The sequence below is a fragment of the Eptesicus fuscus genome, chromosome 3 (assembly GCF_027574615.1).
Source record: "Eptesicus fuscus isolate TK198812 chromosome 3, DD_ASM_mEF_20220401, whole genome shotgun sequence".
Classification (NCBI taxonomy): Eukaryota; Metazoa; Chordata; class Mammalia; order Chiroptera; family Vespertilionidae; genus Eptesicus; species Eptesicus fuscus.
Window position 1 is genome coordinate 41,586,540 of NC_072475.1, and position 18,293 is coordinate 41,604,832.

The following is an 18,293-nucleotide window of genomic DNA, read 5'->3' on the forward strand; positions in this document are numbered from 1 at the left end:
CCTGTTTGGATTGCTCATTCCATAGCAATGCTTTTAATAGGAAAGATAGAAACTGGGGATGGCTAAATATAGAAAATGTATTCTCTAAATAGTAAGTAATTTTGTGAAAATTGGGCAACACGTTTACTTTTGTATTGTATATTTCTTCATCACCCTTACCTGTGCAGCAGAGATCTTGGCCACTTGCATGATTTTCTCCATAGATAGGTAGCTCTGCTGAGAGGGAGCAGGACCAATGAAATGCGCTTCATCTGCCTGTTTAACAAATGGTATATGTTTAAAAAACCACAGACCTAGTACTCTATATAGGACTGCTTCAGGGACATAGAAATAGAGAAAGAAATAGGAATAGGAATATAGAAATGCTGGCTCCCCAAGAACAATACGAAAGTACCAGCTCATATCTATGCTATAAAAATAAGCCACTGGGGCCCGAATGGTGTGGCTCAGTGGTTGAGCATCGACCTATGAACCAGGAGGTCATGGTTCGATTCCTGGTCAGGGCACATGCCCGTGTTGTGGGCTCAATCCCCAGTCGGGGGCATGCAGGAGGGAGCCAATCAGTGATTCTCTCTCATCATTGATGTTTCTAATTCTCTCTCCCTTCCCCTTCCTTTCTCTGAAACCAATAAAAACATATTAAAAAAAATAATCCAATTTGAAATCTTTTGCATTAGGAGAATGCCAAAACTTGATTTTTATGTATAATATATGTCACACACTAAAGTAAAATGGAAGTGGCTTAGGATAGACAGCAACAGGCATTCACAATATGAGACAGAAAAGTGGCTAGAAAGCTGCATGGGCCTACTACGCAAAGCTGGAAGGTCAAGTGAAACTCATCACTGTGGATTTGTCAGTGCTCGGGGATTTGCTGTGGACATAACGAAGGACAGCAGCTGAATTCATCCATGCCTGAGTTCTGTCTAAGGGATAAGAGCTAGTTATAATTGCTAACACGTACAAACCTTGGGGGAGGAAGGTCTTTGTCGTTATAATTTTCCAGTGAAGCCAAGTCTCTGAAACATTGAGTGACTTGTCTAAGACCCTTGGCCAGTCAGTAGTAGTTGCTAAAACTAGAATCTTGGTCCTTTTCCTTGCACACCAGGGATGTGGATATGAGCCCCTCAAAGTGTGGTCTGTGCATCAGCCACATTCTGTGAACTGCTTTAACCAATCCTTATTGACAGGACCTGGCGTGTAAATCAACTACATCACTGAGTATACTGGTTAGTTCCACTGGTGTCCTATTTGGAAAATGTCCCCAAAAGGAATTATTAGTGAGCAGCTGAAGTTATCTACTGCAACACTGTTAACACTAGCACATATAAACTGTCAACATAAAGAACTAAAATACTGACACACTAAACAAATATAAATATAAATAAATCTCCAGTTTTTAGCAACATACCATGTCCACATGCATGGAGTTCCTGTCAGCCTCACTATAAACAGCCACGGACTGTATACCCATTTTTTTAGCTGTTCGCATCACCCTGCAGGCGATTTCTCCTCTGTTGGCAATGAGGACCTTGGTAATGTTGCATCCTAAAACAACATAAAAATCATACAAAAAAATATTACTGGGGAGCAAGGAATAAAAAGGCAAAATAAATATTTTATGATATTAACAAGCTGATAAATATTTATGTTGGTAAAATCAGCAAAGCAGAGCCTAAAATAACCATTTTAACTAATATTAGGCAGTGCATTTCTTGTCATTGTAATTCAAGATATCCTTATTAACACAAACTCGTAAATTACTCAGATTTTTCAACTTAACATAAAAAGATGCTTTGTTATGCCAAAGATCAAAATAGCTCAAAAAATCATAGTTAATAATAATCTTTTTAAAATTTTGTTTTTCAATTACAGTTGACATTCAACATTATTTTACACTAGAGGCCCGGTGCACAAAATTCATGCACTGTGGGGCAGGGGGCAGGTCCCTCAGCCCGACCTGTGCCCTCTCACAGTCTAGGACCCCTCGGGGAATGTCCGACTGCCGGCTTGTGGCTGGATGGCCTTCTGCTGCTGCATGAGCTTCAGCAGCTGCATGAGCTTCAGCAGCTGCTGCATGTGCACAGGCTGGGCCACCATGGTCTGTCCTATGAACACCATCGAGTGGGTGAGTCAAGCGCAGAGGCAGGCTCACCCTGAGTTCCCTGCACTTCCCTGAGTCACTGAGTTGTTCAGACTGACTGCCTTCTACAGAGAATGGCACCAGGATTGGGCCTAAGCCAGCAATCAGACATCCCTCTCACAGTCTGGGAGCCCTCCGGGGATGTAGCAGTGTGTCAAGCAGCAGGTGACCAGAGAGGAGCCTGAATTGGGGCCAGGCACCGCTCACCTCACACTGATTGACAGCCCACTGCACCTGCTGCCGCCGCTCGGTAGTGCTGCTGCGGAGTCAGGAGAGGCTCCCGACACCGTGGCAGCTGTGCTCGCCAGCCGTGAGCCCAGCTTCTGGCTGAGTGGCGCTCCTCCTGTGGGAGCGCACTGACCAACAGGGGGCAGCTCCTGCATTGAGTGTCTGCCCCCTGGTGGTCAGTGTGCATCATAGTGACTGGTTGTTCTGGTCATTCCGCTGAAACGGTTGCTTAGGCTTTTATTATATAGATTAGTTTCAGGTGTACAGCATAATGGTTAGACAATTACATAATTTACAAAGTGATCCCCTGATAATTCAAGTATCCACCTGGCACCATACATAGTTAATTACAATATTATTGACTATATTCCCTATGCTGCACTTTACCTCCCCATAACTATTTTGTAAATACCGATTTATTCATACCTCTCAATCCCTTTATCTTTTTCACCAAGCCCTCCAACCCCCGCCCCAGCCCACCCTCGCCATCTGGCAACCATAAGTTTGTTCAATGCATCTATTGAGTCTATTTCTATTTTATTTTTTCTTTAGATTCTTCATATAAGTGACATTTGTCTTTCTCTGTTGGACTTATTTCACATAGCATAATACACTTTAGATCCATCCATGTTGTTGCAAATGGTAATATTTCATTCTTTTTTATGGCCCAGTAATACTCCTTGTATATATCTAACCACTTCTTCTTCACCCACTTGTCTACTCACGGACAGTTGGGTTGCTTCCATATCTTGGCTATTGTAAATAATGCTGCAATGAACACAGAGGTGCACATATCTTTTCAAATGAATATTTTGGGTTTCTTTGGAGATATACCAGAAATGGAGTTGCTGGGTCATAACTTAGTTCTATTTTTAACTTTTTTAGGAACCTCCACAGTTTTCCATAGGGGCTGCACTGATTTGCATTCAAACATTGTACGAGGGCATTCCCTTTTCTCAACATCCTCCCCAACCCTTGTTCGTGGATTTATTGATGACAGCCATTCTGACAGAGGTAACATTCATTGTTTTTAAATTTACGTTCTCTGATGATTTATGACACTGAGCATCTTTTATATGTCTAATAAACATCTGTATGTCCTCTCTGAAGCAGTGTCTATTCAGGTCCTCTGCTCATTTTTTAATTGGATTGTTTTTCTGATGTTGAATTGTATGAGTTCTTTATAAATTTTGGGTATTAATCCCTTAGCCAATATATCATTTGGGAATATCTTCTCTCATTCAGTGGGTTGTCTTTTCATATTATTGATAGTTTCCTTTGCTGTACAAAAAGTTTTTAGTTTGATATAATCCCATTTGCTTATTTTTTCTTTTGTTTCCCTTGCCCAAGGAGATATATCAGGAAGAATGTTGCTAAGAGAAATGTCACATTTACTGCCAATGTTTTCTTCTAGGAATTTTGTGGTTTTGGGTCTTACATTTAATTCTTTAATCCACTTTGAATTTATTCTTGCATATGGTGTGAGAAGGTGGTCTAGTTTCATTTTTCTCCATGCACCTGTCCAATTTTCCCAACACTATTTATTGAATAGACTATTTTTACCCCCACTGTATGTTCTTACTTCCTTTGTCATAGATTAACTGACCATATAGGCAAGGGTTTTTCTGAGCTCTCTACTCTGTTCTATTGATTTACTGTCTGTTTTTATGACCGAATCATGCTATTTTGATTACGTTAGCCTTGTAGTAGTTTGGTATCAAATAGTGTGATTCCTCCAACTTTGTTCTTCTTTCTCAAGATTGCTGTGGCTATTTGAGGGTCCTTTGGGGTTCCTTATAAATATTTGGATTATTTGTTCTAGTTCTGTGAAATATACCATTGGTATTTTTGATAGAGATTGTGTTGAATCAATAGATTGCTGTGGGAATATGGACATTTTAACAATGTTAATGAGCAGGGTATATGCTTCCATTTATTTGCATCTTCTTTGATTTCTTATAATTTTTCAAGTAAAGGTCTTTTACCTCCTTGGCTGAATTTACTCCTAGGTATTTTTTTATGCAATTGTAAATAGAATTGTTTTCTTAATTTCTCTTTTTGATAGTTCATTTATTGATGTATAAAAATGCAACCAACTTCTGAATATTTATTTTATATCCTACTACTTTACTGAATCAGTTCTAATAGTTTTTTGGTGGACTCTTGAGAGTTCTTTATATACAGTATTTTTCTTTATATCTCCTTCAATTTTAAATGATAGCCTTGCAGTGTAGAGTAGTCTTGGTTCTAGCTTACTTTTCATCACTTTGAATATTTCATGTCAATCCCTACTGGCCTGAAAAGTTTCTGTTGAGAAGTTAGCTGGCAGTTTTAAGGGGGCTCCTTTATAAAAACTGTCTTTCTCTTACTGCTTTTTTAAAATTTATTTTTTTAAATTTAATAAATCTTTATTGTTCAGATTATTACAGTTGTTCCTCTTTTTTCCCCCCCATAGCTCCCCTCCACCTGGTTCCCATCCCACCCTCTTCCCTTACCTCCCCCCACACTGTCCTCATCCATAGGTGTACGATTTTTGTCCAGTCTCTTCCTGCACCCCCCACACCCTTTTCCCCCTGAGAGTTGTCAGTCCACTCCCTTTCTATGCCCCTGATTCTATTATATTATATACATATTTTTAATTCACTTGGTTTTTAGATTCACTTGTTGACAGATATGTATTTGTTGTTTATAATTTTTACCTTTACCTTTTTCTTCTTCCTCTGCTTCTTAGAGAATACCTTTCAGCATTTCATATAATACTGGTTTAGTGTTGATGAACTCCTTTAGCTTTTTCTTATCTGTGAAGCTCTTTAGCTTCCCTTTAATTCTGAATGTCAGCTTGGCTGGGTAGAGTACTCTTGGTTGTAGGTTCTTGCTACTCATCACTCTGACTATTTCTTGCCACTCCCGTCTGGTCTGCATAGTTTCTGTTGAGAAATCAGCTGACAATCGTATGAGTGCTCCCTTGTAGGTAATTAACTGTTTTTCTCTTGCTGCTTTTAATATTCTCTCTTTGTCTTTTGCTCTTGGCATTTTAATTATGATGTGTCTTGGTGTGGTCCTCTTTGGATTCCTTTTGTTTGGGGTTCTCTGCGCTTCCTGGACTTTTTTTTTTTTAAATAAATCTTTATTGTTCAGATTATTACAATTGTTTCTCCTTTTTTCCCTCCATATCTCCCCATCACCTGGTTCCCTCCCCCCCTTTGTCCTTATCCATAGGTGTATGATTTTTGTCCAGTCTCTTCCCATACCCCCCACACAGACACCCCTTCCCCCCTGAGAATTATCAATCCACTCCCATTCTATGCCTCTGATTCTATTATGTTCACCAGTTTATTCTGTTCCTCAGATTTTTAATTCACTTGATTTTTAGAATCACTTGTTGATAGATATGTATTTGTTGTTCATAATTTTTATCTTTACCTTTTTCTTCTTTCTCCTCTTTTTAAAGAATACCTTTTAGCATTTCATATAATATTGGTTTGGTGGTGATGAATTCCTTTAGCTTTTTCTTATCTGTGAAGCTCTTTATCTGCCCTTCAATTCTGAATGATAAGTTTGCTGGGTAGAGTAGTCTTGGTTGTAGGTTCTTGCTATTCATCACTTTGAATATTTCTTGCCATTCCCGTCTGGCCTGCATAGTTTCTGTTGAGAAATCAGCTGACAGTCGTATGGGTGCTCCCTTGTAGGTAACTAACTGTTCTTCTCTTGCTGCTTGTAAGATTCTCTCTCTGTCTTTTGCCCTTGGCATTTTAATTATGGTGTGTCTTGGTGTGGTCCTCTTTGGATTCCTCTTGTTTGGGGTTCTGTGCACTTCCTGCACTTGTAAGTCTATTTCTTTCACCAGGTGGGGGAAGTTTTTTGTCATTATTTCTTCAAATAGGTTTTCAGTATTTTGCTCTCTTCTGGCACCCCCAAAAATTCGGATATTGGTACGCTTAAAGCCATCCCGGAGGCTCCTTATGCTATCCTCACACTTTGGGATTCTTCTTTCTTTCCGCCTCTCTGGTTGGGTGTTTTTTTCTTCCTCATATTCCAGATCTTTGGTTTGACTCTTTGGGTGCGGTGGTCTACTCTGTATATTCTTTATTTCAGACAGTGTATGCATAATTTCTGACTGGTCCTTTTCCATTTTTTTGGTATTCTCATTTAGGTCCTTGAAGGTCTCTTCAAGTTTCTCAGCAGTTTTTAGAAGATTCTTGAGTAACCTTATAAATATGGTTCTGAACACTGTGTCGTCCATTAGTTTGCTTTCATCTATCTCTCCTACTTGTGACATACTCCGATGTCTCCACATTTTGGCTGCCTCCCTGTGTTGATGGAGTGGCTTTGTGTGGTCGGTGACCTATAGGGGCCGGTAGCTCAGCTTCCCCAATCACCCTAGGTGGTCGTTCTTGGTACTCCCCTTTGTGGGCTGAGTGGAAAGTCTTGGTGTAGTTAAAAGCCCTGATTGCTGTTGGTACACTGGGAGGAATTGACCTCCAGTCCAATTGGCTGTGAGGACCTGCTGTGTCTATAACGGAAGAATTACTGTGCTGGAGACACAGTAGGGCTTTGGTGCTCACTGAGTCTGCCTCTTGAATGTGTCCCTTATGAGAGTGGTTGAAATCTGGTGTCGTCCACACCACCAGAAAAGTCACTCTCACTCTCCGACCGATGGCCGAGAATCCAGTAGGCGTCTGGGTCCCACTGGTGTCCCCAGAAACGGGAGTTCAGAGTGGTTGGGATTGTTGGTATCACTGGTGGGAGTTGATCTCCAAGCCAGTTGGCTGTGAGGATCAGCAGTGTCTCCGCTGGGAGAGCTTCTGTGCTCAGCTTGGATGGGGCGGAGTCTCAGGGTGGCGCAGACAAGCTTTGGTTTCCCGTCCGCTCTGCCCTAAGAGGGGCGGTTTCTCTGTGCCCAAATTAATGGCTGCGTGCCTCTGAGAGAAGGCAGCTTTTGAGCCTCTCCCGCTGCCTAACAGACCAGTTTCTCCCCAGCTGGGGCTGGATTTCAGTGCAGACCGGAGGTTTTGTTTTTCTCCCGAACGAGAAATCCAGCCACTGGGAGGGCTGTGCTCAACTTGGATGGGGCGGAGTCTCAGAATGGTGCAGACAAACTTGGTTTCCGTCCGCGCCGCCCTAAGAGGGCCGGTTTCTCCATGCCCTAATCAATGGCTGTGCGCCTCTGAGAGAAGGCAGCTTTCGAGCCTCGCCCGCTGCCAAACAGACCAGTTTCTCCCCGACCGCAGCTGGATTTCAGTGCAGTCGGGAGGTTTTGTTTTTCTCCCAAACGAGAAAGCTAGCCACGCAGCGTCTGCTGCCCTCCCTCTCCGCGCGCTGCGAGCAAACCTGCCGTGTATTCAGCCGCCTGCCCTTTCCGCGCTCACGGATCTCCGCACCTCCACAGCTCCTGAGGCTCAGCGTCCCCCTCTCTTTTTTTCTCTAGTTGTAGGTTTTCCACTTTCGAGTGATTCTGGACGGTGTGCGCTCTGTTTTCCAGTTGTAGTTTCAAAACTGTTGTGGTAGGGAACAATTAGGTGTTTACCTTATTCCGCCATCTTGGTTTCTCCCGCTTCCTGGACTTTTAAGTCTATTTCTTTCACCAGGTGGGGGAAGTTTTTTGTCATTATTTCTTCAAATAGGTTTTCAGTGTCTTGCTCTCTCTCTTCTTCTGGAACCCCCATAATTCTGATGTTGGTACGCTTGAAGGTGTTCCAGAGGCTTCTTACACTATCTTCAAATTTTTGAATTCTTTTTTCTTTCAGCTTTTCCAGCTGAGTGATTTTTGCTTCTTTGTATTTCAAATCTTTGACTTGATTCTTGTGTTCCTCTAGTTTGCTGTTGGGTGTCTGTATAATATTTTTTATTTCAGTCAGTGTATGTTTAATTTCTAGTTGGTCCTTTTCCATATCCTTGAGGGTCTCTCACATATCCTCGAGGGTCTCGCTAAATTTATCGGCCTTTTCTAGGAAATTCTTGAAAAACCTTATGACTGTGGTTTTGAACTCTATGTCCATTTGTTTGTTTTCCTCCATTTCTTTGGTTTGTGATCTCTTTCTTTGTCTCCCCATTTTCGCTGCTTCCCTGAGTTGTTAGGGTAGCTTTGTAGGATCAGCTGTGTCTACGCCGGGAGACAGCCTTATTCAACTAGACTTGCAAAATTGTAAAAGCCTCTGTGCTCAGCTTGGATGGGGCGGAGTTTCAGGGTGGAGTCTACAGCCTTGGCTTCCCGTTAGCCCCGCCCTATGAGGTTCCTGGGTCTCAGTGTCCCTCGGTTCTTGCTGCAAGCACCTCTGAGAGAAAGGCGCCCTGAAGTTTCGCCCGCTGCCAAACAATCTAGTCTCTCCCCCAATGAATCTGGATTCCCAGATTCTCACCCGGAACTGGGGTTCAGTGAAGTCGGAACTGGGGTTCAGTGCAGTCCGGAGCTTTTGTCTCCTTCCCGCTAGAGCAATCCTGCGGCACACTCAACAGTCCATCCTCTGCGCGCATTCACGTGCGCGCCCTGGAGCTCTGCCTTTCGCCTCTCCCCTGAGTTTCCGCCTTACAGCCCAGATTCCCCTAGTATGAGCCTGGGTCCCCAGGGTCTCGCCCGGAAATTAAGGTTGAAAGAAATATCACATTTCTTAAATTATATAGCTAAAGAAATGGTGGATCTAAGATTGAACCCAGGTTAGCTTCACTCCAGAATTTGAGCTCTTAGACACTTGGCTCCACTACCTCTATCACTCTGAGCACAGGGATGTATGATTCTCTTGCAATATAAATGAATATTGCACCAGTTCACTGTCATCAGTGCTATAATGACATGATATTATACAAATACATGAAATCCACTTCCATCATTACACACATATCTTTTGATTGGAGCACTTAATTCATTTACATTTAAAATGATTATTTATAGGTATGTAGTTATTGTTCTTTGACAGTTCATAATAGTTATTTTCTCAAAAAATAGGTTATATATAATTTAAAACAATGTTTTTAAATAAGGATCTATAGAGCCCAAGAGTTGTCACAGGTCACAGGGGCTGTTGGGATGAAGTACACATTTGTGTTTAGTGAGGAGGGGGAAGAGAGCTACACCAATCACCCACAAGTTATATTTAAATATGTTTTATAATTGGGAATTTCATGTAAACTTTTATTTGAAAAAAAAAAAAAGTCCTGCTACTTAAAATACATGTTATAAAGCACTGATTTAGACCATCACAGTTACGTTTTTCCAATTCAATACACTATGAGAGTCAGATAGAAATAACATAAATATAAAATATATTTTCCTACATATTTTAGATACAACAGCAAGATATATGACAAATATGCAAATTGACCGTACCTTCGCTACACCTAAGCCACGCCCACCACCAAGCCACGCCCACCAACCAATCAGGACGAGTATGCAAATTGCCCCAACAAAGATGGCGGCTAATTTGCATATCAAGACAGCGTCCAAAGAAGCCAAGAGCTGCAGAAGGAAGTAAAGCTTCAAAGAAGCAAGCAAGCGGGGGGCGGGGGTGGAGAAGGGCGGGGCGGAGGCGGGGCCAGGGGCGAAGGGAAACGTGGGCTGGAGAAGGCGGGGCGGGTGACAAGGGCGGGGCGGAGACGGGGCCGGGGGCGAAGGGAAACTCGGGCGGGCTGGAGGAGAAGGTGAGGCGGGCGACAAGGGAGGAACGGAGGCGGGGTAGAGTGCAGCAGGAAATCCTATTGCAGGATTTTTCCTGCAACGGGAAAGCTAGTATGACATAAAGGAGATAAAAACTGTTGACAATACTTACTAAAAAAGTTATCACAAAAATCCAAAACTTCAAAAGCATATGAGAACTACTTCTACTATGCACCAATTAAAGGATTAAACATTTCCGTTTCTTACTTCACTATCGGAAGCAAAGCCAAACTGTACAACAAAAACTGTTAGTACCTGTGGTTGTTGCATACTTCATGGTTCTTTGCTTCCAAGCCCATCTCCTATAAAATGAGTCCAAATGGAGTTATAATTAAATAGGATATATAAGATCAGTCAATATTCTTTCAAATAATCTAAATTATTTAAAACCTGAAACCAAGTACAGATATGACCTTAGTTAAACCTTAAGCCTACAAAGTGATTTACTAAACATTCTTTGTGGAAAGAAAACTAATCTAGAAACCAGGAGTTACAGTTCTGGCTGTTCTCCCTGGCAGTTCGTGTCCTTGAATGAGTCATTTAACCTACTTGCTCCTGAGATTGGCATTTGACCAGAGTCAAAGATGATGACTGGAAAGCCAAGGTACTTCAAGATCATCTAGTTCAGCCCGGCCCAAGGGGCTCAGTTGGTTGAGCATCTTCCCAGGCACCGAAAGGCTGCTGGACTGATTCCTTGTCAGGGCACATACCGGGGCTGCGGGTGTATGGAGGTCACATCGTTGTTTCTTTCTCTCTCTTCCTCTCTCTAAGCATGTCCTCAGGTGAGGATTAAAAATAAAATTCTAGTTCAACTTTTTTCAAACTCTTTTTTTTACTAGAACCCAAAGTAAAAACTGCATTTGACTTCATAACCAGGTATGCACACAAAACAGAAGTTTCCTAAAAGAAGACTTTCCCTGTATTTTGATTTTCTATTCTATTTTGTTCTATTCCATTTTATTAAGTAAAATATGTTGGTCAAACTACAGTTTGAAGAATACCAATGCATCTCAACCCTCTGATAAGACAGGTTTGAGCAATTAGGCCCAGAGAAGTAAAAGGAAGGAGCTGAACAAGTAAAGCAGAAAGAATGCTGGCTTTGGGGCCTGCTGGAGGAGCCACTCACTCCAGCTGCTGGGGATCCTGCACAAGTTGCTTTACATCAGTGTTTCTCAATCTTTTGTTTTCATTACCACCCCCTAGAAAATTTAAATACTAAGGAATAAGATTTTTGTAGGAGTGACTGAGCTTGGAGTGGCCACAAATATGTTAATAAAAAAAAGAAAACCACAGCCCCCAAATTGCTTCACTTGTGCTAAAGCCCATGACAGCAAACCTAGACTTAATACCGGGTCTAACTGCATCAGTACCATCCCTTCTTCCCAAAGGAAGAGGAGGCAATCTAAGGATTAAAAATGGCGGCAGAGTAGGTGGATGCTGCACGGACATGCTCCTAGGAACAAGCTGGAATTACAACTGAAATGCGGAAAGGCTTCCTGAATAATCAACGGAAAACTCACAGGAGAGAACCCTGATACCCAAGGACCAAAGGTGGAGACCACACAGAGACTGGTAGGAGGGGCGGAGGTGCAAAAGGGCTGGCCTGGCACCCACAGGCAGCAACTGAAGTCCTGGAGAGATATCTCAGCTGTGGGGGGAGGGGGTAGTGCCACTGAGAACTCTGGGATCTAATCCCCAAGCTGGGCTCCCCAGCAGAGAGCACCAAACTGAGGAGGGTACCTACATAACATCTAGCTGTGAAAAGCAGCAGGGTGCTATCTGCCAGGGAGTGGCAGTTGAACATTCGGGCACCCTCTTGAAGGGCCAATGCACAAAAATTCCCTGTGGAGCCACCCACCTTGTGCTTTGGCAGAGGGAGGGTGAAGTGAACTGGAGCTGTGAGATCAGAACCCAAGACTGGGGACTCGGGGGATAGAGCTCAGAAGGCAGACACCCCCAAGTTTCCTGGGCTGAGTCATTCCCTCACACAGTGAAGGACATCTTTCCCACATAGACATCTGCCTTGCCTGAGGGGAAGACAGTTGAGTCACCCTATTGGAAAACACCTTGCCCTGAGGCCACTTAAGAGATTAAAAGCAACAATTAGCCTCCAGGCAGAAGCAATGCCCCACCCTGTTGAAAAAAACTCTCAGTACACCTGAGGACAATTGCCTGGGGGAAATTCAAGTCAGAATCCTATTAGTCTGTAGACAGAGGTGGTCTCTGGAGGCTTTGAGTCTTTGCCTGATCCAATTAGTCAGAAACAGCCTTTAACACTGTCCTGCACTAGAAATTGAGAGGTGTAGAGGATCTACCTAATACATAGTCACAAACCCAAACAGACAACCAAAATGAGGAAACAAAGAATCCCCAAATGAAAGAACTAGAGAATTCTCCATAAGAAGAGACAAATGAAGTAGAGATAAGAAGTTTATCTGAAACAGCTTCAGAGTAATGATGGTAAAAATGCTCAACAGTATGAAAAAAGATATAGTAACTATGAAAAAAGAACAGAGATAAAGACTAATATAACACAAACAAAGCAGATTATGGGAAGCTGAGGATAGAATCAGTGAATTAGAAGACAGAATTGAAAATATCACTCAATCAGAGAACCAAAAAGAAAAAAACATTAAAAAACAGGAGGACAGCTTAAGGGAGCTGTGGGACAATGTGAATAGCAGGTATGCCAGAAGAGCCAGAAAGGGAGAAAGGAATAGAGAAGGTGTTTGAAGAAATAATGGCAGAAAACTTCCCTAACCTGGTAATGGAAAAAGTCACACAAGTTCAGGAGGCACAGAGAACCCTAAACAAGAAAAATCCAAACAGACCCATGCCCAGACACATCATAATTAAAATGCCAATAATTAAAGACAAAGAGAGAATCTTAAAGGCAGCAAGAGAAAAGAAAACTGTTACCTACAAAGGAGCTCCCATAAGGCTGACACCTGATTTTTCATCAGAAACTCTACAGGTCAGAAGGGAATGGCATGAAGTACTCAAGGTAATGGAAAGCAAGGATCTGAGACCAAGATTACTATATCCAGCAAGGCTAGCATTCAAAATAGACGGTCAAATAAAGAGCTTCCCAGACACACACACACACACACACACACACACACACACACACACACACACAAAGGTTAAAGGAGTTCATCACCATCAAGCGAGCATTATAAGAAATTCTAAAGGGATTGCTGTAAAGGATTGCTGAGAAGAATAAACAGAGAGAGAAACCTAGCCATACAAAATTAAAATGGCTATAAATAAGTATCTCTCAATAATAACCCTACATGTAAATGGATTAAATGCTCCAATCTAAAGGTGTAGGGCAGCTGAATGGATACTAAAACATGACCCAACTATATGCTGTGTACAAGAGACCCACCTCAAAACAAAAGACACAACAGGATGAAAGTGAAGGGATGGGGAAAAAATTTCATGCAAATGGAAAAGAAAAAATAGCTGGAGTAGCAATACTCATATCCGACAAAATAGACTTTAAAATGAAGGCCATCACAAGAGACAACAGAGGTCATTACATAATACTAAAGGGATCCATCCAACAAGAGGATATAATCCTGGAAAACATATATGCACCCAATATAGGAGCACCTAAATATATTTTAAAAAAAACTTCTAGAGGACTTTAAAGGAGAGATTGACAACAATACAGTCATAGTGGGGGAATTTAACACTCCTCTGACTTCCCTGGACAGATCTTCCAGGCAAAAAATTAACAAGGAAACAGAGTCTCTACAGGACACACTGAATCAGATGGATTTCATTGACATTCATAGAACACTTCACCCAACACAGCAGAATATACATTCTTCTCAAGTACACATGGATCATTCACAGATAGACCACATGTTAGGACACAAAACAAGTCTCTACAAGTTCAAGAAGATTGAAATCGTATCAAGCATCTTCTCAGATCACAGTGGAATGAAATTAGAAATCAACTACAGTAAAAACACCCAAAAACATTCAAACACATGGAGACTAAATAACATGTTATTAAACAATGAATGGGTTACCAACAAAATCAAGAAAGAAATCAAAAACTTCCTGGAAACAAATGAAAATGAACACACAACACCTCAAAATCTCTGGTACACAGCAAAAGAAGTCCTGAGAGGGAAGTTCATAGCACTACAGGCCAGGCATACCTGAAAACAACAACAACACAAACAAACAAAACAAAACAAGAAAAAGCAGCAATAAACTATTTAGCCCCCCGACAGGGCCCAGGGATCGAACATGCCACCCTTGGCCAAGAATCGAACCCATGATCCTTTGGTGCGCAGGCCAATGCTTTAACCACTGAGCCACGCTGGTCAGGGCTGACCTCACTTAAAAAAAAAACACACATATCTTTATTGATTTCAGAGAGGAAGGGAGAGGGATAGAGAGTTAGAAACATCGATGAGAGAGAAACATCCATCAGCTGCCTCCTGCACACCTTCCATTGGGGATGTGTCCGCAACCAAGGTACATGCCCTTGACCGGAATCGAACCGGGGACCCTTCAGTCCGCAGGCTGATGCTCTATCCACTGAGCTAAACTGGCCAGGGCTCACTTTAAAAAAAAATAAATTTTTATTGATTTCAGAGAGGAAGGGAGAGGGAGAGAAAGATAGAAACATCAATGATGAGAGAGAATCATTGATTGGCTGCCTCCTGCATGCCCCCTACTGGGGATCAAGCCTGCAACCCGGGGCATGCCCTTGACTGGAATCGAACCCAGGACCCTTCAGTCTGCAGGCAGATGCTCTATCCACTGAGCCAAACCGGCTAGGGCTGACCTCACTTTTTTGAACTTCAAGGAGGGGGAATCAACTTTCCTGATCTTTATAAGGTATTTTCTAGTTCATAGCATCTTCCCATCACACTCTCCAGATAGGTTTCTGGATATATGTGTTTTTCTCTCATAGATATTTCTATCTCTCTATCTCTCTCCTTTCTTCTTTCTCTAAAAATCAATAAAAACATATTTTTAAAAACCACTTGAGAAATGCCTGCTTTTTGCTAAATCCAGCTTAGAACTTAAGTTTCAAGGTCATTGCTTACCTAAAGTTTTCTTATGCCATTTTTTAGTGAACACAGACAGACAACCACACACACACACCACTTAACTATAATCCTCTATCCCAACAATGTTTTGATTGATCTATTCCATTTTTCAGCATGACCTAAGCTACAACTTAAAACAATGGTTTAAAAACCAAGATTAATAAGTTGTTTCTGAAACAGGTAAAATAAAATATTCCCCCAAATTGCTCCATGGAGGTAAGCCCTGTCAGAACTATGGCAGTTATAGATGGGTATCTATAAAACAGGAACTGCACTGATTTCTTTTAAGTTTGTTTTTCAAATCTAAAGCCAAGCCACAAATCCCAGAGACAAACTCAATACCTTGTTGGGAAAGTCCCTTCCTGAATCCCATAATAAATCTTGAACAATCCTAGAATGCCTCACTTTGCTGACACGGGTACTTCAGTGGGAATCCAGTGTTCCTAAAAAGGAAAAAGCCAGCCAACCAACCCCTAAATGTAAATGTCCTGATTAGTTAAGCCCAACAACTTCCGTGTTCCCAAGGAATAAGCCCCACATTCAAGGTGTAGAACTTGAGGCCTACCTTAGTCTTCTCACCCTCTGCAGAGCCTCAATAAATCTGCCTTTGCTTTTATCAGTGTCTCTGGTCTAAATTCTTTTATATCAGGAGACAAGAACCCAAACTCATTGGTAGTATTCTCATTTCTAAAATTCTACCACTAGATTTCTTTTCTCTGAGTTACTAGAGAATCATGATATAAAAAGAAATGTACATACCCTCTACACAATTGAAAATTGATAAGGTTTTCAATTCTATATGCCATTGCAACTCTAGTACTTTCCAGGTGACAGCTACATGAAAACAATTCTATATTCAATAGCTAAGGTTTAAGAGGGAAAGAAAAGAGAGAAAATATGTCTGCATCGTATCATGAAGAGCCCCCCAAAACCTAAGAAAATGAAACTCGGGAGAACGAGAAGAGCACTAATACTGCTTTTACTGTCTTATTCTGCTCTGGGGCAAATCCTACAATTAAATAACTGAAAATCCAAAGCATTGACAGTAACTTGTGGAAAGCAAAAGCAAACAAGAAATTTTATCTAAATGGTTGTTGAGTCTGCAAAGGCGACATCTGTTGATTGATTCATATGTACCAGGTTCCATTTAAGCCTCTTTCCATGTCTTAATTCTTTTAATTTGCACAATCCAAAGTACTAGTATTATCTCCTGTAGGTACTAGTATCATCACCTCCTCCTAGGTCAGAAAATCGAAGCAAAGGGGTATTAAGTAACTTGCCCAAGGTTGCTCACACACCTAAGTGAGTAGCAAAGCTGAGACCCCTGACTTCTGAGTCTGTGCCCTGCAGCACTAAGCTATACTGTCTTTCCAGAATGATGGAGGATGATGATGATGGGACCAAGGAAGAAAAAGAAGCCTGCTACCTGGAACAAAAGGGTATGTTTACCGCAAAAGTTATTGTCACAGAAGCTTAAGCTCAGAATTTGAAAATGATCTGGAGTCAGGTTAGCTATGAGTCATCTGACAGCTTTGTTTAAATTTGCATACGGAGCTTCTGATAAAACAATTTCTCTGCCCCCCCCCTCCCCCCGGAGGGTGAATTGGTTTCTGTTCATTTGATTCTTTCCAAGAATGAGCAAGAACTCCAGCAGTCTTTGCCTGACCTGGACACCTTCGGAGGGAAAGCTGAACCAAAGGGGACTTGGAGGGCGTCCTGGCTCCACCACTCACCACTTGTGTCACCGTAGGCAAGTCGTTGACGCCTCGGTTTCACTAGAACTGGGATTCTAAAGCTCCCCCCCCCCCGCCCCGCCCCACTCCCCGCTTCCTTCCCTCCCTCCCTCTCCCCTCCTTCACGGAACGCAGCGAAAGCGCGGGGTCAGGGGTTCGGAGCGGTACACGCGTTATTCTAGCCCCTAAGGCGAGGGGAGCAGGGATGGCAGGCCCAGCTCCACCCCGCCCCTACGCCTCATAAATGACAAAAATAGAGGCAAACCCAGCGCTGCAGGGTGGGTGAGGGGAAGGAGAGGAAAGGGAAAGACTGGGCGTGGAGACGCCTCCCTCTCTGTGCGTGGACTGAAAGCAAGCCCCCTCCCAAAAAGGGGCTGCTACCTCGGCGGCGGCAACAAGCTCGGGAAACGCTGCCATTGGCTCCTCTCCGCCGCCACCAGCCGCACCGACACCACGGAGGTCGCCGCCATGTCCTGCAGCCCCGGGGCTCTCCCACTCGTGGGCGCGCACCAGCTGCGTCCCACACGCTGCAAAAGCCCTGCTCCGCCCCGCAAGCCTCTTGTCCTCCGCCGGCCACCGTCCAGGTCAGAGCCGCGCCAAGGGCCGAGCCCAGGGTGGTGGGCGTCTCCCCCGAAACCAATCAAGACACAGAGCAGCGCTTCGGGGCGGCGATTGGCCAATCGGGCCGCGTGTGGTCCCTGCCTCCCCCGCCCCCCCCTGCCCCGCCCCGCCCCTCCGCTCCCGAGGGCTGGTGCTGGCCGCCGCCTCCCGGGGACCTAGGGTTTCCGGGGACCTAGGGTTTCTTCCCACGCCTGCCGGCTTTCTGCTCTCCCCTCGGGCTTCAGGTAGAAGGTCCCTCCGTGCGATCTTTATCCTTAAGGCCGTGGGAAGTAGCGGAGGAGGAGTCTTGGGGCAAAAGCCAAATGGGGTGGAGAGCAGGATACAAAATTCTTGTTCTCCAAAAATGAAGAAAAAAAGCTAAAATAAAATTGTAAAACCTCCCGAGCTTTTTGAAAACATGTTTTAATTGAACTATTGGGAACGAGAAGTTAAAACCGGAATTGCAGAATATCTAGAAAATAAAGATACTGAAAGCACTACCTGTAGATGCTTATTCACAGTGAAAGGAAATGAAACATCCAATTCAAGGATTAGAAAAATGCAAAAGCAAACACACGGAAAGCAGCATAGAGACATTAGTAAAGATAAAGGAAGAAAAAATGAATTAAGAAAACTAATACCAAAGGAGTAATAAGCCCAGGGATTCGGAAAAAAAACACAAAACCACAACCTGTATAAAATAGATGGTTAACTAATGTAATCAAAAGAAGGGGGGCGTGAACACTCGCCACAATTAAAAACATAAAGCGGGGGGGACCTCAGATCTAGAAAACAAACATAGATTTGTAAGAGTCTAACTTTGCTCAATTTAAGCAAATAAACTTGAACACCTGGATGAAATG

At 42.9% G+C, this 18,293-nt stretch overlaps 1 protein-coding gene across 2 annotated transcripts in view; it reads right to left on the minus strand.

Annotated features, from left to right (window-relative positions):
• Nucleotides 1-17,449, minus strand: part of MCCC1 (methylcrotonyl-CoA carboxylase subunit 1) — a 62,843-nt gene extending 45,394 nt beyond the window's left edge. Inside the window, exons 1-4 of one of the 2 annotated variants that reach the window (XM_054713777.1) lie at nucleotides 17,212-17,449; nucleotides 10,278-10,324; nucleotides 1,412-1,548; nucleotides 160-255 (exon numbers count right to left, since the gene is read on the minus strand). In XM_054713777.1, the coding sequence (XP_054569752.1) occupies nucleotides 160-255; nucleotides 1,412-1,548; nucleotides 10,278-10,324; nucleotides 17,212-17,300 (369 nt within the window). In that variant the 5' untranslated portion in view covers nucleotides 17,301-17,449. The remainder of the gene's footprint in view (nucleotides 1-159; nucleotides 256-1,411; nucleotides 1,549-10,277; nucleotides 10,325-17,211) is intronic. The other variant, XM_008142348.3, reaches the window with a different exon arrangement.
• Nucleotides 17,450-18,293: the final 844 nt, after the last annotated feature.